Source organism: Panicum virgatum, chromosome 5N (assembly GCF_016808335.1).
Source record: "Panicum virgatum strain AP13 chromosome 5N, P.virgatum_v5, whole genome shotgun sequence".
NCBI classification, from domain to species: Eukaryota; Viridiplantae; Streptophyta; class Magnoliopsida; order Poales; family Poaceae; genus Panicum; species Panicum virgatum.
Window position 1 is genome coordinate 57,428,870 of NC_053149.1, and position 24,236 is coordinate 57,453,105.

Sequence of the window (24,236 nt, forward strand, 5' to 3'; positions counted from 1 at the left end):
GCGAGGCCCCCTGCAACCATTGATCAGACCAAAACAAAGCTGTGGCACCATCTCCTATTTCCAGATACACCGAGGCCTGGAACATTGCTTTGACCATTGGCTCACGCTCGTCATTCAAATGCAACCAAGGCCTGGAGGGATCGGTTTTACGAAGCCAAAGCCATCGCAAATGCAAAGCATAGCCAAAGCATTCCAAGTCCAAGATACCCAGACCACCCAGGTCAGGTGGCTGACACACTCGCGGCCAGGCCAGTAAGCAGTGGCCATTTTTTGCAGAGGCCGACCCCGACCATAGAAAACCTTTACGAATTTTTTCAATGCACTGGATTGCCCAAGGGGAGATTCTCACTGCCAAAGCAGTATGTGTGGGAATTGTTGATAGAGTGGCCTTGATTAGCACTGTACGACCGGCTTTGTTGAGGAAATTGGCCTTCCATGAAGATAACCGTTTAGCGACCTTATCAATCCGGGGCTGCATGTCATTCTTCTTCAGCTTCTTAATTCCCAGAGGTATACCTAGGTAAGAGATAGGGAAGGGGTCAATCTTGGCCGGGAAGTGAGTCAGGAGTGTGATCGTGGACTGTAGGTCGCACTGAATGGGAGAGATTCTGCATTTTTCCAGGTTCGTTCTGAGCCCGGTGGCATTAGCAAAGAGCTCAAGAATTAGTTTGATGAAAACCAGATCACGTTGAGTGGGCAGAGTGAAAAGAACCACATCGCCAGCATAGAGGAAGACCCTTTCTCTGATCTGACCGTGCAACGATTGCAGATAGCCTCTGAGATTGGCCAGTCTGAATAAGTGATTCAAGGTTTCTGTCGTGGGGTTTCTAGGGGTACCCACAGCCGGGTGGCGGAGCGCACCCGCCTATTCCCAGAGAGGGAGTATTCGGGGAAGTACTAGGCGATGGGGCTGAATCTACGCTGAGACAAGGACTCAAGAACACACGGTTTTAGAGTGGTTCGGGCCGCCGGAGCGTAATACCCTACGTCCACTGGGAGATGTATTGTTCTTGGTGGTGTGTATGAACCTATCCTCCGCTGGCCTTGGCTCTTGCTCAGCCTGAGGTTTTCTAGCGGCGCCCCCCCCCTTTTATAGATCAAGGGGGAGCGGATACATAAGGCGTTGATGCCCCGACAGGTGGGCCCAACGTGTCTGTGGCTACAGTGGTAGCGAATCTTTACTGCTGCTCTCCTGACTCAGGGGGGTCTTTTCTTGTCCCGTCAACTAGGCGCCCGTTTGAGTAGCGTAGCTTGCGGCGTGGCCTGCTGAGGCTATTATGTAGCGTCATAATGGGCGAAGCTGAGCCGTCGTATCCATCTGGTAGACGCAGTATGGGCGGCGCCGGCGGCTCCACTGCCTTGGTAATATGCGATCAATAGTATCCCCTGGTCAATGAAACGCCTCAGCTTCTGTCATGTCAATGCAGACGTTCACCTACTGCAGTAAATGCAATGGTGGGTGAACGTTGGTATGGAAACCCAAACGGCCATGTCTGGCAGACACGTGGCGGCCCCGGACCACCCCGACGCGGGGCGTCGATCTCTTCCCTTAGCGAGGGGCCCGGTTATTATACAGGGGGTCCGGGACCCCATGAGGGGTCCGGGACCCTGCGGGGGTCCGGTCTCCTCGGGGAGGTCCGGAGCCCCGACTGCTTGCGCACGAGTTCCTGCCTTTTCCGGGACACGTGGTGTCTCCGGACCTTTCCCTACTGAAGATCGGACCAGGCCGCTGCTGGGAGAACAGGACTCCGGACCGCAGGGGTCCGGCTGTTTGGATGTAGTTAAGGATAACTACAAGATCCTTGCCTAGACACAGCAAGAGGGGGTACCCCAGTTCTGGGGTACCGACAGTGGCCCCCGGGCCCACCTTGGGTGAGGTACGAACCCGCAGGTGGGGCCACCATCGTGATGAGCTCCTACGCAAGTTGATTGCGTTGGCATGCTTACGGAGAGAGCGGGCATCCCGGACCCCTGAGGCCGGTATGCCTGTTGCCAGGTTTAGGTACTAGAGTGCTCTCCATGGGGCGACGAAGGTGTAGGCTTAGGGTACGGAGCCAAGCTAAGCGGCTACATAGACTTCGGATCGCCCAGGGAGCAAGCACTGCTTCCCGGACCTGGCTTTTGTCGACCGTGGCGAGCGGTCTCCGCCGGAGCGGGCCACCGGAGTGGACTTGGAGCGACCGTGGCGAGCGGTCTCCGCCGGAGCGGGCCACCGGAGTGGACTTGGAGCGACCGTGGCGAGCGGTCTCCGCCGGAGCGGGCCACCGGAGTAGACTTGGAGCGACCGTGGCGAGCGGTCTCCGCCGGAGCGGGCCACCGGAGTGGACTTGGAGCGACCGTGGCGAGCGGTCTCCGCCGGAGCGGGCCACCGGAGTGGACTTGGAGCGACCGTGGCGAGCGGTCTCCGCCGGAGCGGGCCACCGGAGTGGACTTGGAGCGACCGTGGCGAGCGGTCTCCGCCGGAGCGGGCCACCGGAGTGGACTTGGAGCGACCGTGGCGAGCGGTCTCCGCCGGAGCGGGCCACCGGAGTGGACTTGGAGCGACCGTTTGCTGACAATCCGATGAAGCATGTTACCGGACCTCATAGTAAGGTGCAAAGAAACCAAGCCTTACACTGGAAGAGAGCCCGGGACCTCTAAAGACAGCAGTCTTGGATACTAGAGTACTTGTAACAGGGTAGTGAAGTACGTAAACTTTAGGGTATATTACCAGGCTAAGCCACGCGGAGCTTCTCTACCCCAGGATACAAATACCGCTTCCCCAGAGCAGGTCCCTAGGGGTCCGGACCGCCTTCCAGCTAGAAGGGGTGTCTTCACCTGACCACAAGCCAGCAACTTAACTTGGATTGTTAGCAATAAGGGAAACTCCGGTCAAGAGGAAAGAATAGTTAAACCAAGGCGAATAGATGTAATCAGGGTGGAGCCTAGGTAAAACTTGAAAAAGAAAGTCTCCTTTATTATTGTGGTTGTCACGGTATACATCGGAGGTCGGGATTATGAGGTCGGACCTCCACCGCTCCGGACCGCTTTTGCCTGTTTGTGTGATAGGGCCAGAGGTCGGGTTTACAAGGTCGGACCTTGACCGCTCTGGACACACACGTAGACGCCACGCTATTGCAAAGGAGGGACTCTCTTAGTTTTTTCTTAGGAGTAACCTACGGCTGCATGCTATACAGCGTGTTCTTCGGAGGTGAAGGCGCCCTGGACGTGCCTGAACCGCATCATCCAGCATCACTTCGGGAGCTCGGGGGACCCCTTCTTGCCTAAGAGCTGTCACATGCTTACATGGCATGAGACAAATTCTTTGGCTTTGAATGGAAGAGGCCCCCTCCCCCTGCCGTCGCCGTTGCCGATGGGAACCAGAGCGCTTGCGCAGCAGATGGACCGGCGCGACGCGTGGAGAAGTGCGGTCGTTCGCCGGCTTGTCCTTGGTGCTAGCGCCAGGGGCCCCCGCACGAGGAGGCGGGGTCCTGTCTGCAGCAGCGCCGAGCAACGCTGAGGTGGATCTCCGGCGCTGGAGACGGCAGGACGACACGGTCAACTTCCTCCGGGATGGCCGTCGGCTCCAGGCTCCATGTTGAGAGAAAGCCTTGAGTCGACGCCATGCCACCGCAGAGGAGGCGTGGCCGTTGCTTGAGAGAAAACCTTGAGTCGACGTAGGGGCGGCAGCGTGCAGCGGCGCCTCCGCTGCGCGCTGCCACGCCGGCTCAGAGGTGTCGCAGTGGCGACGCACAGCAGGCGTCGCTGCCGTGCGCCGCCGCACCGAGGGCGTTGGAGCGCCGGTGCTATGGCACGTGAAGTGAGTGTGGCGCTGCCTTCCTTCATCTTCTCGCTCGCCATTGCAGAGGATGAACACGGCCCAGAAGCCCGAAAATCCAGCCAACGCCTGTCGTCCCCACGGACGGCGCCAAAATGTCGTGGGGTTTCTAGGGGTACCCACAGCCGGGTGGCGGAGCGCACCCGCCTATTCCCAGAGAGGGAGTATTCGGGGAAGTACTAGGCGATGGGGCTGAATCTACGCTGAGACAAGGACTCAAGAACACACGGTTTTAGAGTGGTTCGGGCCGCCGGAGCGTAATACCCTACGTCCACTGGGAGATGTATTGTTCTTGGTGGTGTGTATGAACCTATCCTCCGCTGGCCTTGGCTCTTGCTCAGCCTGAGGTTTTCTAGCGGCGCCCCCCCCTTTTATAGATCAAGGGGGAGCGGATACATAAGGCGTTGATGCCCCGACAGGTGGGCCCAACGTGTCTGTGGCTACAGTGGTAGCGAATCTTTACTGCTGCTCTCCTGACTCAGGGGGGTCTTTTCTTGTCCCGTCAACTAGGCGCCCGTTTGAGTAGCGTAGCTTGCGGCGTGGCCTGCTGAGGCTATTATGTAGCGTCATAATGGGCGAAGCTGAGCCGTCGTATCCATCTGGTAGACGCAGTATGGGCGGCGCCGGCGGCTCCACTGCCTTGGTAATATGCGATCAATAGTATCCCCTGGTCAATGAAACGCCTCAGCTTCTGTCATGTCAATGCAGACGTTCACCTACTGCAGTAAATGCAATGGTGGGTGAACGTTGGTATGGAAACCCAAACGGCCATGTCTGGCAGACACGTGGCGGCCCCGGACCACCCCGACGCGGGGCGTCGATCTCTTCCCTTAGCGAGGGGCCCGGTTATTATACAGGGGGTCCGGGACCCCATGAGGGGTCCGGGACCCTGCGGGGGTCCGGTCTCCTCGGGGAGGTCCGGAGCCCCGACTGCTTGCGCACGAGTTCCTGCCTTTTCCGGGACACGTGGTGTCTCCGGACCTTTCCCTACTGAAGATCGGACCAGGCCGCTGCTGGGAGAACAGGACTCCGGACCGCAGGGGTCCGGCTGTTTGGATGTAGTTAAGGATAACTACAAGATCCTTGCCTAGACACAGCAAGAGGGGGTACCCCAGTTCTGGGGTACCGACAGTTTCCATGACCAGTACGAAAAGCAACGGCGACAATGGGTCTCCCTGGCGTAGGCCCCGGGCATGGCAGATCCTCCTTCCCGGAGCTCCATTCAAGATTACTTTGGTACTTGCAGATGAAAGAATCATGGAAATCCAATTTATCCAACGCCGAGAAAATCCAAGCTGTGCAAGCAAACACAGGAGGAATTGCCAGATCACCGTGTCAAAAGCTTTGGCAATATCCTATTTCAGAAGGGCACAAGGTACCTTTTATCGATGCAAGAACTTCCCAGTGCAGTTAACAGCCTTGTAGTTTTCGTGGATCAATCTTGTTTGTATGAACGCACTCTGGTTCATCTTGACCAATTTCTGCACGTGGGGTGCCAATCTCCTCGCTAAGACCTTGGTGAACAATTTCGCAAAGCTGTGAATAAGACTAATCGGCCGGTAATCCCCAATAACCTCTGCATCAGATTTCTTCTTGAGAAGAACCATGTAGGCTTGATTCAGTAGATGTAAATTGCGACCATCTAACGACCACAAAGCATGAAAAGTCTGCAAGATATCCGACTTGATGATCGGCCAAGCAGTTCTGTAGAAGAGTCCAGTGAAACCGTCGGGACCCGGCGCCTTGTCAATCGGCATGTCTTGGATAGCTTGCCACACCTTCTCTTCAGTAAAACAAGTATCCAGCGAGGCGGAGAGGATGGAGGGAAGGCCAAGCTCCATGAGGTTCAAATGGCATTGTTGTGCTCCCGGAGTGCCAATGACATCAGAGAAGTGACGGAACACTTCAGCAGCCATTTGTTCATCTTGCAAGAGAAAGTTGTCATCCACCTTGAGTTTGTTGATAACATTTTTCCGGCTCCTATGGCAAGCCTGTAGATGGAAAAACTTGGTATTTGGGTCCCCCTCAGCCAGAAAAGAGATACGAGATCGTTGCCGTAGAATAGTTCTCTGGAAAGATGCAAGGCCCAGGGAGCAGAGCTTGGCTTTCCGATGCAGAGCTAGTTCGCAAGCAGTCAATGGACAAAGTTCTTGTGCCAAGTCAAGTCTGTAAACAATCTCCTTTGCAATGGCGAGCTGTAAACGGATGGAGCCAATGTGAGTAGTGCTCCAGCGCTTTAGAGCCTGAGCTGTCAGATGAAACTTGGAGTCGAGACTCCTCAGGGCATCTACCTGACTGTCCAACCCCATGCCCAACCATGCCTCTTCGACAACCTGGGCATAACCCGAACACTGAGGCCAGAAGTTCTCAAAACGAAAACGCTTAAAGTGTGTCAAGGAACAATCTGTTTTGAGCAAAAGTGGCGCATGATCAGAACATTCAAACGAGAGAGTGGACAGATCATGGTTAGGAAAGGCGAGAAGCCAATCCTCAGAGACCAGCACCCGGTCTAGCCTTGCCAGAGTGGGTCTGTCCCGCTCGTTCGACCATGTAAATTTGCGACCACACAAGTGTAGTTCCTGGATCTCAGTACCGTTGATAAAACTACGGAAGGCATTCATCATACGTCGGTTTAAACGACCATTATTTTTGTCTTCCGCTTGATAAATCAAGTTAAAATCTCCACAAACGACCCAAGTACCAGGGCAGGAAGCACGTACTTGCCGAAGTTCGTCAAGAAAACGAACCTTGTCCTGATCTTGTTGTGGACCATAAACACTCGTGAGCCACCATTGCTCATTATTTCTTAATAGAGTCACCTTGACCGTGATACTATTGGCGTGGATTAACGGGTTAGAAATCGACCAAGTATCTATTTTCCAAGCGACAAGAATGCCCCCAGAGGTGTTGATCGCCGGTTTGTGAAAGAAATCAAAGGCCGGGCCGCACATCTCCTAAAGCAACTGTGGGGTGCAGTCAGAAAGTTTTGTTTCTTGCAGCGACAACAGAGATAAATTCTCCTGCTCGTCAAGTTCACGAACCACATTTCTGCGTGCCCTCGCATTAAGGCCACGTACATTCCAAACTAGACAATTTTCAATTAACATGGAGCACAATTATGCGACCAAGATCAACGACCAGCAGGAGCAATGCCTAAGACGCAAAGTCCGCTACCTAAAATGAGCCCAAACCGGAGGGTAGAAGCTCGTCTAACGCCTTACAATGTGAATCAGTAAGGTTGGAGGAGAAAGTAGCCGTATACTGCTGGAAGGATGTAGCATCCGGGGCTTGCTGCTCGGAGGTGATGCCCAGCTTCTTCATCAAGATGTTTTGCGCTTGCACCACAGGTTTTGTGGCCCGGCTCCTGGACTTCTGGGCAAGCCGTTCGCTCCGGCGAAAGGTGTGCTCTGGAGGCACCGGCCGCGACCGTCGTCTTGGTGGTGAAACGACCAGGAGGGGTTGCGGAGGGGTACTGCACACAGAAGTTGCAAAGTCAGTGACCATGGCACGGAGCGAGTCATCCGTGTCCGATAGCAAGGGCGCGTTTAGTTCCCAAAAATTTTCACCCAAAAATTTTCACCTCCCCTTTAAACATATGTATGGAGCACTAAATGTAATTAAATAACAAAACTAATTACACAGTTTGGATGTACATGACGAGACGAATCTTTTAAGCCTAATTAGTGTATGATTATCCATAAGTGCTACAGTAACCAACATGTGCTAATGATGCGGTCAAAGGCCTCAAAAGATTCGTCTCGCGGTTTCCAAGTGAGTTCTGAAATTAGTTTTTTAATTAGTGTCCGAAAAATCCTCCCAACATCTGGTCAAAGGGATGATGTGACAACCAAAAATTTTTGGTTTTGCAACTAAACGCGCCCCAAATGAAGTGGTACAGTGCCCAAAGAACCACGAGCGGTGGAAACATTTTGTTGATCAACAGGAGAGGATTGCAAAGGCGACACAGGTGGTTCGGAATCCGAGAAGCGTACCGTCTCGAGCACGATCGAATCAGTGGGGACCCGAGCGACCCGATCAGGCACCGGAGAGCTGGGAGGTGCCTGAACCACAGGGTCCGCCTCCGAGGTGGGAAGTGTGGCGCGGTCGACCGGGCTGCACACGTTTGAATTCAAAAGTACGGGCCGGGCAGCCAAGCCAGACGATTGCCGGCCCAAAGGAAGTCCATGTCCGCGACCAAAAGCAGGCGACCCCAATACTGGAGAGCCCACCGGCCCATGAACGAGCGTATCCCCCTCCCAAGGCATGGGATCCTCGCCGTGGATTCTATACATCTTCCGGAAGATTTTTTCTTCCTCATCTTCCACTGTTTGAGATTCGTGACAACTAATTCTATCCATCTGATGCGCGCCCTAGTCACCCGTCTCCACCACCATGCGCTCGCCACCTCCACCATGGGTTCCCATCGCGGCTTCCGCCGCTTCCGTGGCTGCCCGTCCCGGCGGCCACCACTGCCCCAGCTCCCTCCACCACCACCGCTGCTGCCCGTGGCGGCCCTGCCGCCGCCCGTAGTCCCGTGGCTGCCCGTCACGGGCCCCCGCCGCCGCCGCCGCGGCTGCCGCCGCGCCCCAGCTCCCAGCGCTGCCCGCCGCCGCCCCCGAGGCTGCCCGTCGCTGTCGCCGCGCCCCTGCGGCTGCTCGTCCACCGCCGTCGCCGACCCATCTCCCAGCGCCACCCGCCGCGTGCTGTCAAGATGTTGATTTAGAAAATGTTGATTTAGGTTTTGATAATTGTTGAATCTATTATGTCATGATGTCGAGATAGCTGGTAAAAAATGTTGAATGTAGTATTTTTTTCCAAAAATTGTTGAACTGTGTTGTATAAAATGTTGAATCTATTCTTTTTTAAATGTTGAATTGTTTTCAAAAAATATTGAATCTAATTAGACTATAATCTGGGCCTAATGAGCTTTAAAGTTATATTGCTTAACCATCTTGATTAAGTTATATAGGAGCCCCCGATCCTCGCATGCCTCCCTGACAGAGGCAAGATCCCGCCCCCACAGCAGATATTCAGCGTTGGGCGTCGCGCTGTCCTGTAGCGGATGTCGCCGCTCAGGGAGCGTGGGCAACGGTCTCCTAGAGAGTGCAGCCTCGGATGTCATTGGGTCAAACGATGAGGAGGCAGGCATCCTGGTTTCCCTCGCGAGGAGAGCTACAGGGTCCTCGAGCCGCGCACCCACGTCGTGCGGGGAGGCAGCCGCACGCCGCTTGGATGGTAGAGGCTCCCGTGAGCGCCTGAGACCCCCCACGCGCAGCGGCAGCGACGATGGCCCACCACGACCCCCAGGACCCTCGAGAGCGATGGTACCGACCCGCAAAGCCGCCTCAGCGCCGGCATGAATCCCCGCCGGAGTTGAGGGAGACGACTTCGACGGCAAAACTTGGCGACCTGAATGACAGAATGACCCATCGACCGCATCCGCACCTGAAGATGACGAACTACCTCTGTCACCCAGACGACGGAACACAGATTATCGTGGCCAGGGGGAGAACTAGAATGATCCCGGAAGCCGGGACACTCATCATCGTCGGAGTTGCTACCAATGGGGTCAGGCCAATAAGGATCATCCGAGTCATCTGAATAGCCCTGACAGTCTTGAATCTCTAGGATCTCAATCTCAACACGATACTGTAGCATAGGCAAATCATGGTAGATGATTTCATGGGGACGCAAGAACAGCTCCGCGCCCGCATTGGGGTCTCTCATTTCAGGGATCCTCAGAAATGTGACATTGGGGATGAGATCCGGATCGGAGCACCAAGTAACGGCGTGAAAACGCCGAAGATCAGTACGAGCAACGGTGGATGGCGTAAGCTCCGGGCAAGCACAAAAATCCCCCAACACCTTCCAAGCAGTGGCAGCCGACCAGGCATGAGAAGGGATTCCACTGAGCTCGACCAAGACCCTAAACTTCATGGAATCGGCTTCGGCGGTGGCATGCCTGTGCCACCTCTTGAACTGCAGGACCAAGTCTTCCCTTGGGGTCGGTGTACCTTGAAGAACCAGCTCCAGAACTGCAACATCGTTGAAGATCAAAAGGAAGTCTTCCGGCTAATAGCGGTGGATTGAGAAGCTGTCTGCGGGAATGCCAAAAGTATCGAGGATGTAGCGCTTGGCGCGACTAACCGGGCAGCGCGGCCGAGTGCCGACCACCAGGACGACCAGAGCGTGACTGGCGAGGTGGTCCTCACGCGCCTGAAGGTGACCGTCGCGTGGCAGCACGCAAGAACGGATCGCCGGGCATCTGGACGGATGACCGGCTGGTGGGGGGCTCGGAGGTTCCTGCTCGACGAGGAGGTCAGGGTCAGGAACGACCGGCATATCCTCCGGACGCCGTTCCTCTCGAGCAGGAGAAGCCGCGCAGATTGAGGAGGGGCCGGAGTAGGAGCGACCAGTAGAGCCCGATGCCGACGAAGCCGTGGAAGCGGAGGCAGCGGAATGCCACGCACGCAGGTTGTTGCGCGCCGCCGCGGCGTCAGGAGCCCGAGCAGGACGACGAACCGGTTGCCCACGACCACAGGCCAGCGGCGCGTCCCGCCGAGATCTCTTGCAGTTCTTGGCGGAATGCCCAACCTCCTCGCAGCGAAGGCAGCGAGAGGGATTACGGCAATGCGCCGCGACATGGTCGAAGGACAAGCAGTTGAAGCAGCGGCCGACGAGGTCCGCTGGGACCGGACGGCGAGGCGGTGCTGCCGGACGCCGAGTGGCGCTAGGAACGCCACGAGCACGGCGGCGTCGACCAACAGCGGACGAGCAGGGCCAGGACGCGGAACCAGACCGACGCCCGAGCGATCCACAGGTGGGGGGGCGTGAGTGAAACGCAGAGAGCGCGCTGGAGGTGGTGCGACCCGGCGAGCATCCGCCATGAAACCCCGCGGGGAAGCCACCCGAGGAGGGACATCCAAGTCCTCGACGACCAGTGGTTCCTTACCCTTGGAGGTAGGGCGCGGGGTCGACCAGAGCACCTCCTCTTCGCCATCGGAGATCGAAGAAGGGATGCTGAAGCAGGGGCCGTCCGGCGACCGCGATGTTCCAGCCCCGAGAGAGGGAACGAACGGAGTAGCTGCGGGGTTGAGGGGCCGGGACCCCCCCACGGGCTGTACTTGGCCAGTGATTTCCCATCCCGGCGCGAGGGAGGGGGCAGCGAGTCGTCCATCGTCGCCGGTGAAGGGGTGGGAGGGTGGCGAGTGGTGCCGGGGGGCGGGATTGCCGCCAACGGAGGTGGTGGCCGCCGGGACCGGAGCGGTCACCGGCGGGGCTCCCTGCGTCTCTCAGCTAGAGAGAGAAACAAGAGAGAGAACCCGCAGCCTAGTAGTGAATCTGACTAAAATATAAATATATAATTTTGCGATAAATATTTTTATAATAATAAGAAATCAAAGTTAACTTTGGAGACCGTGTCACTATCCAAAACAACTTTCTTTTCGAGTATGGAGAGAGTAATTAGACTTCGTTTAATACTCTAAATAGCAAAATTCTCATTTGATGTGATAGAGCTAAACTTTAGCCCTTGGAATCCAAACAACTCGTAGAATCCCCTCCTCGTTTTGAATGGAGCCATCTGTCGGTATATATTTAGGCCTCCTTTGGAACGGAGGAAAATTTCATGTTTCCTGTGAAATTAAACTGAATTTTGTGAAATTCTTGTATAATCCTATGAAATTCCTGCCAAAGGAGATTTTGTTACACGTATCTTTCGTACCATGTGCAGGATTACTGTATGTTCCAACTCCGAATTTGGACACTGAATTGTAGTTGGATGTGGTGGGCCAAGATTCCGTTACTTGGTGTAGGAAAGGAATTGGGGCGCGGCTCTTGCCATTTGGTTCTATTTAGGGCTGATTCTTCTGAACAGAAACAACGCTGCTTGTTGAAGAAGCCTGATCAATGAACTGATATACAGAGAGGTGGAAGATTTGGATACAAGATCCCGGTCAAAGGCATCGTCAGCAACACCCACAAAACCGCCTTTAGGGGGGCTCCCTAGTTAGCGTGCGCCAGGAGCCGAACTAACAAACGATTTCGGACAGGGCAAAACTTTCTGTTGTTGGACTCCGTTTCATTTCCTTTCCGTTTTTGCTTCCGCAGACAAGGGGCGCAGCTAATAATCAGCGCGCGCCAATTTATTTCTTCATAAATTTCTATTTTTAGATAGTTAATTCTAATATATGTGTACAACTTTTTTCAGACAAATATCAGGTGCTATTTTTTCAACGTAACTACTAAATAACATTTTTCAGCATAACTTTTATGATACTTATAATTTTTACGCATAATTTTTCAAGCCAACTATTTATAGGATAATTTTTTAACACAGCAGGGACAAATTTTATGCATAACTTTTTTCAACCTCCTTACTAAATGATAACTTTGTACATAACTTTCACGAAAACTTCTCAAACAACTTTGGAGCATATGTTCGTCATAAGATTATAAAAATACAACTTATCGAGATAACTTTTTTTAAAAAAAATACAGAGGATAATTTTTCAGCACAATTTCTATGAAAAATGTAATTAGGAAGACTTCTCGGACAATTTTTTACGTATAAGTTCATCAGACAACTTTTAAGCACAATGGTCCATATAATTTTTTATTATAATTTTCCTAAAATCTTTGTCAAGAAAATTTCTCAAGAGAAAACATAGTAGAAAATAACTCATCATCAGTGACGTACGACAGTGTTTACCAAAAAAATGATAGATGCTGCCATTACACACGGAGGGAAAAAATAGAAAGGAAAGAAAAAGCAAATCAATATCTTAGCTTGTCACGTGGGTGGACAGGCGGACACCTGCTTCGTGTGCGTCGCGCGCCGGGAAACTCAATAGGGCTCGATTGTTATTTTGGATTTCCGCCTTTAGGTCATGTTTAGTTCTCAAAAAAAAATCTACAGTACCCGTCACATCGAATTTTCGAATATATGCATGGAGCATTAAATATAATTCAAAAAAATAACTAATTACACTGTTAACTGTTTCATATGAGATGAATCTTTTAAATCAAATTAGTCTATAATTTGACATTAATTGTCAAATAGCAACAAAATATACTAAAGTATCACAATCCAAACTTTTTTCACGAACTAAACACACCCAAACGAAAGATGCTTTTAGTGTGATCGCTCTATCGTATTCTGGTATCCCTAGCGCCCATTGCAAGACCTTCTATATGCTTTCAAAAAAGCAGAGTTCTACAATAGGTGGTTAATACATAGAGGTTCAGGCAGCTCACGTCGTGTGTCGTGGAAGTTCAGAACGAACGGACTCGCTACAATAAGTGGATTCTAGCTTCTGCTGCTGCTGCTTCTTCTTCTTCTTCTTCTTCTTCTTCTTCTTCTTCTTCTTCTTCTTCTTCTTCTTCTTCTTCTTCTTTCATGCATTTGCAGGCTCCAACTTCACTTCCGGACGTTTTGCTTTGGTCGGTTCATTTCTCGCTCAAGATTTTTGCTGAATAGTGCTTTCAGCCACCCCTTTCTTCTTGACTTTGTAAAAGAAAAGGCGACATGGATGACATGATGTAACATTTGGGAACTGATAGCCCGCATGGAGGCCCAACGATACGCTGAACCTCCGCAGCTAGCGGGCCTGAATCTGCATTCTTCCAAACACACGGCCCAGCAGCCAGATGTCCCTGCTTCAAAACGCGCAACTGCGCCGATCCACGCGCGCGCCGCCGCTGCCGCCATGGCCGCTCGTGAGCCAAGTCCAACCCCCGCCGGCGCCGCGAGACATGCATGGACATACGGCTCCAGCTCCTCCCATCCGCCCATCCGCCACACACGGCATGCAAGCTCCGGACGGAGCCCGTCTTCCGCGAGCACCAGCTCACAGCAAGTCTCATCGTCCGCCACGACCCGACCGCGATGGCGCGCTCTCTTCTCAGCCATCTCCTCATCTGCTGCTCCATCGCCGGCGCGTCAGACGCCGCCACCACCGCCACACAGAGACCTGCGGACCCCTGCGCCGGCCGCCGCGTCCACGTCCGGCGCCTGCCCGTGCGCTTCAACCTTGACCTCCTCCGGCACTGCGCCGCCGCGTTCCCGCTGGTGGACCCGACCTCGCCGGCCACCTCCACCCCCTCCTGCGCCTCGCTCGCGAACCACGGCCTGGGTCCGCGCACCCACCCCCGCAGCCGCTCCTGGTACCGCACCGACGGCCGCCTCCTGGAGCCCTTCTTCCACCGCCGCGTCCTCGAGCGGCGCTGCCTCGTCGACCGCCCCGCCCGCGCCGACGCCGTCTTCGTCCCCTACTACGCCGCGCTCGACGCGCTCCCCTACGCGCTCGACCCCGCGCTGCTCAACTCCTCGGCGCTCCATGGCCTGCCGCTGGCGCGCTTCCTTGCGCGGGACGACCCGCGGACGCTGGCGCGCCGCCACGGCCACGACCACTTCTTCCTCATGGCGGGCCCCGCCTGGGACTACTCGCAACCGCACGACGCCGACCCCAGGATGTACGGCACCACGTCGCTGCTCCGCCGCCCCGAGCTCGAGAACTTCACCGTCCTCACCGTGGAGTCCCGCGCGTGGCCGTGGCAGGAGCACGCCGTCCCACACCCGACCTCCTTCCACCCGGCGACGCTGCCGCGCCTGCGGGGGTGGCTCGCCCGCGCGCGCCGCGCGCACCGGACGGCGCTCATGCTCTACGTTGGCGGCGTGTCCCGCCCGTCGCGCCCCAACATCCGGGGCTCCATCCTTGCCGAGTGCGCCAACGCCACGGCCGCCGTCTGCACCGTCGTCGACTGCTCCGGCGGCGCCTGCGCGCTGGACCCGCTCATGTACATGCGGCCCATGCTCAGGGCCAAGTTCTGCCTGGAGCCGCCGGGGGACACGCCGTCGCGCCGCTCCACCTTCGACGCCATCGTCGCCGGGTGCGTGCCGGTGTTCTTCGAGCATGCGGGGGCCAGGACGCAGTACGGCTGGCACCTGCCACGCCGGAGGTACGACGAGTTCTCCGTCACCATACCCAAGGAGTCGGTGGTGCTGGGGGACGTCAGGATCGCCGACGTTCTAGCGGCGGTGCCCGATGCCGACGTGGCCAGGATGCGGGCGCGCCTGCTGGAGCTCGCGCCCAGGGTCGTGTACCGGCGCCACGGGAGCACCGCGGAGCTGAGGGAGGCCAGCAAGGATGCCGTGGATCTCGCCGTGGAGGGCGCGCTGCGGAGGATCAGGAGGCGCGTGCACGTGCTGGAGGACGGCGACCCGGACGCCATCTACTCGCTCGAGGACGACGATGACTTGCTGTAGCGCGATCTAGATAGGATTTTTTTTTTGAAACAGATAATTTCTTTTTGAGGGGAGGGGAGGCTGGGGAGAGAATTCCCCACCTGATTTTCTTTTCATTGCAGTGGCCCTTGAACGGGGCAGTGCTAATCCGCGGGCGCGCGCTGAGATGGATTTAGCGAGCGATTCCCCGACAGTCAATTTTGGAAAGATTTAATTACCCCAACTTTCTATTTCTAAAATATCATAATTTTTATATATAATTTAGACACGTAACTTCTTGTTGATAACTTTTTATGCAATAATTTTGTTGCACAACTTTTTACGATATGCGCATCGTATACCTATAACTTTTAGGAATAAATTTCAAATGGCAACTTAGCAGAAAGTTATAATATATATGTATAACTTGCGCCTATAATTTTTTCACAACACATTTTTCACGTGATAATTTTGTATCACAACTTTTATGTCATATGTAACTTACACATGTAACTTTTGTCACAACTTCCATAAGAAATTTTGTTAGCTAACTTATAGACATAATTTACACACATAATAATTTACAGACATAAACAATATACACATAAGAAATAACAGTATAAATATGGTTGAATAAAGAAAAAATGGAAACAAAAAATAGATCCCACGGTCCTACGTCTCGGAGGCGAGCGCACATGCGTGTGCAATCCCCAGGTGCATGTCTGCATCGCTGCTAGGAGCGATCCTAGCGAACGAGTGCAGAATCAACTTCGCGCCTAGAACGGCCTGGTGGTATGGTTTAATTCGACATGGGTTTCAGTGAGTTTACATTGCCAAAGATAAAAAGGAGCACCACTGGTCGCTGATGACCGTATCATTCTGAGGGAGCCGACAGCTCTATACTCGTCTCAGGGGCGGATCCAGCAGTGGGTCTAGAGGGGCGGATCTATATGGAGCCCCTCCTAAATCCTCAAATAATTTTTTGACATGAATACATTGCGAGAAAAGACTGAAATTATTTAGAGATAGAGGAAAACTCTTCTAATAATTATTCTGGATCCGCCACTGCTCTTCCATCTTATGCTCGTAGTTCTTGTCTGAAAATGATCTCATTTCTTCGCTTCCACAACTGCCAGCATAGCAATACAAAAGTGTCGTAGTGTGCAGCTGGAAGGTTTGCAGGCTTTGCCGAGGCTGCGCAGATCCCGAACGGAGGCATCCTGACATAAATCCCAGGTGGTGCCAGAAGCTGGCTGCAAACGGGCACTGTAAGAGCAGATGTCAGCTGTTTCAGGGGAGTTCAACACAGAGATCGCATGTGGTGCCAGAGAAGCTTAGCGGTTGAGGAGAAAGTTACCCATATTTTTATTTTCTAGATCGGCCCCTGGTTACAGGGGGCAGTGCGGCACACATCTACTAGTACTGAGCACTTCTACTAAACACTTACAACAAGTGGGCACAACTCCACAAGTTGGATCACTCCCACAGCGGGCCGCCGTACACCTGCTCCGCGCCAGCCTCGCCGCCATAGCAGGGCCCAAACGAGAAGGCGCTCCCCTCGCGCCACTCCTCCTCCCACTCCATGGCCATGACCATGCCGTCCATGTACCAGTCCCCCATGCACCCACCGGTGAACGGGCCCATGCCGGCGTCGGCCGTCTCCGCCCACTCCAGGGTGTCGTCGTCGTCGAAGACGGCGTACGGCGCCGGCCCGTACCGCTGCCGCTGCCGCGGGCTCCCGTACTCCTCGAAGTCGGATAGGATGGCGTCGAGATCGCAGTCCTGGTGCGTGTGGATGGCGCCGTTCAGTTCGTAGCTGCCCATCCAGCAGTCGCCGCCGTCGACGTCGGCCGCGAAGCCGAGCTGAGGGCTGCCTGCATCCTCGGCGGCGAGGGACGCGTCCAGGAGCTCGACGAGCAGGTCTCCGTCGACCTCCGGCACCTCCATGACGCGGTCTCCTTTCTGCTGCGGCTCGATGCTACTGCTATCCATGTACTATGCGCTAGTGGATCAAAATCGTAGCCAGCTTCTAGCTGCTCTTTCTACGGGTGCGGGAGTGGGGGCGAGGAGGAGATCAGTGACCATGGCAGTGCGGGATTGATGCAGCGGGGAGCTCCTGTGTTTATAACATGAGGCAGGTTTAGTTCCCAATTTTTTTTTCCATACCATCAGTCGCATCAAGTTTTCGAACACATATATGAAGTATTAAATGCAGTTGAAAAAAATAATTAATTACACAGTTTCATACGAGATGAATCTAATGGTATTAATTAATTCATAATTAAACATTAATTATTAAATAATAATAAAATATGTTACGGTACCCAAATCCAAAGTTTTTTCAGCAGCTAAACACCCCCTGAGGTGGGACATGCCAGCTCAGGAACAGTGGCTGCGGCCTGTGAGTCGGCCATGACAGGAGGACCAGGTCAGCAGCCGGTCTCGCACCTACGCGGCATGTGGACCGGATGCGCCGCATGACATTGACAGCGGGCATTGATGTCCGATCAGAGATTGCTTGCTGGGGGAGCAAGCGTGGATCAAGGAGCAAAGGAGCAAAATTAAGACGTTCCAAATCAAGTTTCTGCTGTAGCTGGAGCCTGGAGGTGATCAGGAGCAGTAATGGTCTACATCTTTTTGTGTTATGTACGAGATTCTGCATCGTCCAGGTACATCAGACAGGGGGGCTGGAGGCGCCTGGCAGCTCCAAGAGCCGGCCTGCTCGCCATGAATGTGGCTGCTGACCTGGGTCCAGGTTCAGCCGCCCAGGACGAGACGTTAGTTCAGTCCTTATCCATTTCACAACGGCACGGCAGTGCCCCCATCTAAGTGCCCAGCAGCGCCAATGCTGGCGGCAGCCAGCCGACCACCGTTCCGTAATGTTTGACTAGGGTCAAAGTGAATCTGAAACGGGAGGCAGGGATGGTGAGAACTGCAGCACGAATTCAGCATGGTAGGTAGATCTGCACACAGCGGCAGTCCTGTGTTTCCGCTGGCATCAATCCTAGCGTTACTGTGCTGGTACTCCTACGAGGCCTCCAGGCCCCAGCTGAGCAGGTGCCACGCCAGCAGCCGAATGCATGATCGCTTCCAGAAGAGCAATCAGAGGAGTGATCGCCGGCTTTGCAGGGTGCAGCGGCACTGTACGGGCGACGCAGCAGGGGCGTGGTCTGGTCTCGGTTCGGATCATGAATCATGATGATCCACCGGTGTCCGCCGTGTCGCGGGCGGGTGCGACGACCGTCGACGGGGAAGAAGGGGTGCAACGTGGGCCGAGCGATAACATTTCCCATTCTCCCGCCTCCTCCCATGCTTCTATACTCCCACTTTCGAAAGTCACATCAACACGTGCACGAAAAATTGTCAAAAAAATAAATGGGAAGATGATGCAAAGATGCAGCTCATGCAAAATTTGAGAACAAACAAAAATTTATATAAGAAGAAACAAAAAGGAGAATCAATATATTTATTGGGCCGGGTGCACTCTTCATCTACAACCCTCCCAGATTGACAGGCTGATTTGTCTTTTCTTTTTTATTTCTTCTTGCATAAAACTCTTTTCATCCTCAAAATTTGCATGAAAATGCATCTTTACATCATCTATGTATTCATATTTTTGGACGATTTTTTCGTACACATTTTCATATTTTTTTGGAAGTGAGAGCACGGAAAGGTTCGAGATCACCAGACAACATCGTTGTCGCCAACGGCCAACAGGATCAGCCAAGGTTCAGGCGGTCAGCCCCACAGGGTCTGCTCGATCAAGATCCAACATGTCATAAAGGCATTACTTGGTGATAGTAAATCAGTAAAAAAAACGTGTTTTTTTCTTCTTTTGAGCAAGTGACTGTGCCCGTGCTGTGCAGCTGTGGCTTGATAAGAGGGTTCCAGCCTCCAGGAGAGGCGGTGTCACCACCAGACACTGGTGATTTGCAGGGGATACTATCCTAAATTATAGTCATTTAACTTTTTTAGTACCTATGCATCTAGATAAACAATGTCTAGATACATAGGGTAGAAAACCTAATAATTTGGAATGGAGGGAGTAGAAACTAGAACCAAAGTTTATCGGCATATGAACGCAAGGTAAAGGAATCAGGAACTAACGACCAAGAACAGGGTCCCAACTTGGTACACCCTTCCACAGACGGTGCAGGTCCATGACCCCAGGCCACACCCACGGGAAGGGCAGCCTTACTACCTCAAGCAAAGAAAATAAGCGGCCTGATATATGACAGCCCGCAAATCAGGATAAAACAAGCAAGGTTTAACTGTCATGTCATTCACAATTAAATTTCTCAGAGAACACCTAGAAAAGCAGAAACGGGTGCTTCAGAAATGTAAGGGCAGCAACAGTCGTGAAACCAAATTTCCCAGAACGAACCACCGAACGAGTGTAATTAAGATCCAACACAAAACTGCAGTTCTGTACAAGTCACTCCTTTTGTTTTGTGCTCCATCTCTCATGCAGAAAACAGCTCCGATATTCTCACGCGAGTTTCTTTTTTTTGGCAAAACATATGTCCTCGGTTAGATTTTACCAGGCTTCTCTGGACACGGGTCTTCAGTTAGGTTTTTCACAGGCATCTTCGGGTAGTTCTACTCTTCAGCCATTTCAGATTTCTGTAGTGGAAGAGGTCTACCACGCCCCATGGTGAAGCCCTTTGTTCCATCTGGCATTCCTGGTCCAGGAATAGGCTTGTTTAATGACTCAGAACCTGTGATACAGACATTAAAAAATAAACAATGTTGAATTGTTGATCCCACACTAGCAGAGTTACACAACTCATATACAACGTGAATATGCTTTTCAAATGTTTGTTCTGGAGCCAAGGAATCACATGGAAGGAGATCAGGGTTCTGTGCAGAAGTAACTGTAAGTGTTTTTAGGATAACCATGCTAAAAAATTGCTGAGCCTAGATAATCCCAGGACATTACTCTAGACAAAGGCGGAAGAGGCTGTGACTATGATCTTATAGGCCAGGAAATCATCAGGTACATAAATAATCTCGCTGATCTACAGAAAGAAGTTGCCAACTGCACTCCCCATGAATGAATACGGGAAATAACTAGTATTGTCTCTCAATGGCACAGGTATAAGAATACACTTCATGACACCAGAAAAGAGACTGTTGTATCACTACAAAGGAAATAGCACACACAAATTCAGTACAACATGTAAGTGTATAAAATACCTTGTTTGTTTGTATTTTGCTGAATCTGACCATGACCTTTGTACTGGCCTTTTCGCCCTCCTTTAGGATTCGGCTTTTGGTGTTGCTGCTCACTCTATATGTACAAACAACAGGCCATAAGAAAACTATATCCAGGATAATGATGGCAACATTTAAACACTATGCAGATAGTCATAATATTTCAATAAGCAAAATTCTACTTTCTACTAGGAAATAAATGTAAATGTACTTTTCAGTGCTGAGCTCCCATCATTTGTATCGTTCAAGAACAAAGGCCCAAATTATCAGCAAGAAAGCGCAAATTGTAAGTTGATGCACTAAAGAAGCTAATCTGCACTATTCTCAACCAGATAACTTGATAGAGCCAACAGAAAAATGGAAGTATATGGAAAATTTCAGACCTCAGTGGTGAAAGAAGAGTTCAAATTTTCCTTGTCCTTAGTACCCTCCACTGAATCACCGACGCTGTTCTTTTCCAAGGTTGTTTGCTGGTCTTCTTTTCCATGCTCATTCTGAATGTTCTTTTTGGAAAATGTATCCTGATTTTCTTTTGACGATTTGCTATGCTTTCCTGATGCCTTTGACAGAAGCCTGACTTTCATCCCAGTTCTCCAGTTGCTCTCATCACTTAAGGTAGTAACCTAATATTACCAGAACATATAAACAAATTGAAGGTGATTATTCTGCACTTATAGCTAACAATACTTTACCAAATTTATTATTAGATAGGTGATTAGCAACTCACAGCCTTCCCAGCGGCCTCAACTGCTTCATACTCAACAAGGGCATGAACCTATGCAAATCTGCTCCGTTAGCAACTTGTTTGGTGGAAAAGATACACCAAAAATGATCTAACAGTAAAGAACAATACTGAAATCTAGGGATCCTATTTTGTGTTATCAAATATAGTTTGCAATGACCAGATTTGCAACAAGTGGTATTGGGAAATACAGATTTGCAAATGACCAAGGTTAAAATCAATGAGTATGAATCACAATTAAAAATTCCAATTAAAATATTAGCAATAGTTTAAATAATGAAAAGACTAAATGATATTGAGATCATACCTTACTACTTAAAATGAAGGCCGGCTTCTTAGCAGTTGAATCTTCTTTCACTAATTCTGGATCATTAATTGTTATTTTCACAACTCTGAGATGTAAAAAGGTAAATTACAGCATCAGAATATTACAAAATCAGTATATAACATGTATTAGAAGCACAGCACAGACTATTACAAATGTCCAGATAACATACTTGCCAACTGTGCCGAACTTTTCCTGTATACTCTCCATGGAGAAATCTGGAGGTAGATTTTCCACCAAAACTGTGCTTTTCTGCAAATACAATATGGTTTCAACTCCAATAATCTAATACAATACATTCCAATAAGAAGGGATTCAGATATTCACCTTTGAATCTTTCAGTTCATTCTGTGGCAATGGACCAAACCTCCTGACCCTTTTCCCATCTGGACTTACAACCTAAAAGAGCATAAGTGAACAATTATGTCTCAAATATTTATAAAACCATGACGTATCAACCGTACATGAATTACTGACAAACATCCGACATTTCAAATTGCTAAAAAAGAATGAAAAGCAAAATCACCAGCTTTGGTGATGTCCTGAGTGCAGCTGCAATTACTGAGAGATCCTGAACGAGTTTCTTCATCCTTCTAAATGATGCGATAGTCTCGATAGGAACTATTATCAAAACAATTTTCCATTAGAAGAGAGCTTACAGTTGTAATACATGCTGCATGCCTGCATATAGAATGTCCTGTATTGCTCATGCTTCTTATTCAAGCAGCAAAAAGCCGCAAGTGTGCAATGGGAGAGCACTAACATCTAATGGATTTTATACAAAATTCAAATCCATATGCAGAAACACAAAAGAATAAAACCATTACGTATAACCAAAAGGGAAAAATGTATTTAAGACAAAACCGAAACCAGAGACCAACAACAACAAAGCATGCCACAAAGGGGATAAGAGACGTCAGTTTAGTGACCACATCTAAGTGTCGTTCAATTCGTGAAAAAATCGCATACAAGTTCATAATAAGAGTGTTAGGCCATCAGCACTGCAAGGACCACAAATAAGTTATGCCAGTTAAAAAAAAGTACTCTGCAGATCTTTGTGAATGGTAACATAGTGCCCCTGAAATTACTTAGTCATCACAAATTTGCACCCTGTAGGTGATCAATAAGATCTGTCGAACAGTAGTTCTGGAGAATATAAATATCTACTATATGTTGACACAAGCAGCACAACTCAAATTTAATCAACATTCAGTTTCATCAAATACAGTGGAGTTAAGGGACAACTCAGATGAGTAAGGGACATATCATTTCCTGATGGCATCGACCAGACTCAGCTACCATGGCAGGGCACCAGGCAACATTCGTCAATTACAGGATCAGAATGAAATCTCTTCATGGTCCCACAATCAAGATAATTAAATCTAAATAATGAATGCAAAAAACTTGAAGGACAAGAAACAATTATAAAACACCCTGCAGATTGTGCAATCCATAACTTTCTTAACAGAATGGAGCGAATCAGACACCAACTAATTTGGTATTCATGGAGACCTAAACAAGCTTCTCGGCACAACTTAAAGAAAGCTGCACCAGGAGTACCAATGCAAAGGCCTCATCATAAGTACCTGTCACATTTCATCATTTTCATTTCCATTGCACATGTATGATTGCTAGGGCAAATCAAACCAGTGGCATTTAAAATGCAGAAAAACCAAAACGAGAAACCAGATATGCATCATGCTTAATGAAGAACCAGATATTTTGATCCAAGCATCTTAATGGAAAATAATTGTGATGTACACTAAAACAATAAAAAACTCCAGGCATTTCATTATAGAATATCTGAACTAGAATATCTTTACAGCTAGGTAACTAGGTAACTAGAAAATCTGAACTATGCAGCATGGCATCATCAGTGTTTAGGCTAGGAAACACTACTCACCAAAGCCCTTTTTGTTCTTCTTCACATATTTCAACAGGAACTCGTCGGTAGGAAGATTCTCATCACTGAAATAGTACTCCACCTGCAAGTTTGAAGAAATTCAATTTTTGACTGCGCACATTTATCAAATAATCCATCTACGGTAGCACGCCTATACTGTCTACAATTCTATACGAAGGTGCTAAGAGAACACAGGTGCAGGACACAACATATTGAGCTGAATTACAGAAACATCACACCAGAGAAGAGAAAAATGCAAGGTCGAAAGAGCGGAGTACCTGCTTGACTATCTGATCACGGAGCTCGTCGGTGAGCTCGACGCCACCTGTGCCAGCCTCGGGCACACCCGAAGTGGCGGCGTCGACGGTGTCGGGCCCGACGGGCAGGGAGTCCTCCACCTCGCCCGTCGGCGAAGGAGGCGGAGGCAGCTCGTCGGACACGGTGAGAGGACCTGGCGAGACGCCGTCAAGAGGCGGAGCATGGCCGTCCATACCGGGGGTTAGGGCGTCCTCCACCTCGAGAGGCGGCGGCGGCGGGAGCTCGGCGGCGACTGCGAGTGGCTCGCGCGCTACAGCGTCGAGAGGAGGTGGAGCCTGGCCGTCCATTCCTGAAGGGGGAGATCAGGGGAGCCGACTAGCCGAGGCGCCGCCGCACCCGGGCGCCGCCGCCGATCGTAGTCGTCGGCTGGCAGCGGGTGGAGGCGTGCGGCCGCGGGCTCAGGAGGTTCCGTTGGCGATCTGGGCTCCATATACCGAGAGAGAGGCGCGAGGGTTTCTCTCTTGGCGGCTGAACGGCCCACTGGGCTGTGGATTCCGTCGGTTTGGTTTGTCGGGCTCTCTCTCTCTCTGCAGCCCACGCGCTTTCTGACAATTTGGACCCTGATATGTGGTTGAACTGGCCCGAATTTGGAGCTAGCCAAGCCAAGCCAAGCCAATCCAATCTTACTATTACTATTATTAATTGGAGGCTCATTGGAGGCTCCTTTGAAGTCTTCACATGAACCCACCTAAA

General features: G+C 51.3%; 4 protein-coding genes across 4 annotated transcripts; 1 reads left to right on the forward strand and 3 right to left on the reverse strand.

Annotated features, from left to right (window-relative positions):
- Window positions 1-9,500: 9,500 nt before the first annotated feature.
- LOC120672304 lies at window positions 9,501-11,130 on the reverse strand. Its single transcript, XM_039952628.1, has 2 exons — window positions 9,965-11,130; window positions 9,501-9,852 (listed from the first exon to the last, which is right to left on the reverse strand). Exons 1-2 carry the CDS (start codon window positions 10,702-10,704, stop codon window positions 9,744-9,746), a joined length of 849 nt encoding a protein of 282 aa, XP_039808562.1. The 5' UTR covers window positions 10,705-11,130; the 3' UTR covers window positions 9,501-9,743.
- A 2,330-nt stretch (window positions 11,131-13,460) lies between these two features.
- Window positions 13,461-15,330, forward strand: LOC120672163 (probable xyloglucan galactosyltransferase GT19). The gene has a single exon (XM_039952455.1). The coding sequence runs from the start codon at window positions 13,575-13,577 to the stop codon at window positions 15,081-15,083; it is 1,509 nt and encodes a 502-aa protein (XP_039808389.1). The 5' UTR covers window positions 13,461-13,574; the 3' UTR covers window positions 15,084-15,330.
- Window positions 15,331-16,382: 1,052 nt separating this feature from the next.
- Window positions 16,383-17,153, reverse strand: LOC120673682. The gene has a single exon (XM_039954644.1). The coding sequence runs from the start codon at window positions 17,031-17,033 to the stop codon at window positions 16,518-16,520; it is 516 nt and encodes a 171-aa protein (XP_039810578.1). The 5' UTR covers window positions 17,034-17,153; the 3' UTR covers window positions 16,383-16,517.
- A 2,120-nt stretch (window positions 17,154-19,273) lies between these two features.
- Window positions 19,274-23,950, reverse strand: LOC120673681 (la-related protein 6A-like). The gene is made up of 10 exons (XM_039954643.1): window positions 23,504-23,950; window positions 23,226-23,307; window positions 21,849-21,943; window positions 21,650-21,721; window positions 21,495-21,574; window positions 21,305-21,389; window positions 20,983-21,030; window positions 20,639-20,878; window positions 20,238-20,331; window positions 19,274-19,759 (listed from the first exon to the last, which is right to left on the reverse strand). Exons 1-10 carry the CDS (start codon window positions 23,828-23,830, stop codon window positions 19,641-19,643), a joined length of 1,242 nt encoding a protein of 413 aa, XP_039810577.1. The 5' UTR covers window positions 23,831-23,950; the 3' UTR covers window positions 19,274-19,640.
- Window positions 23,951-24,236: the final 286 nt, after the last annotated feature.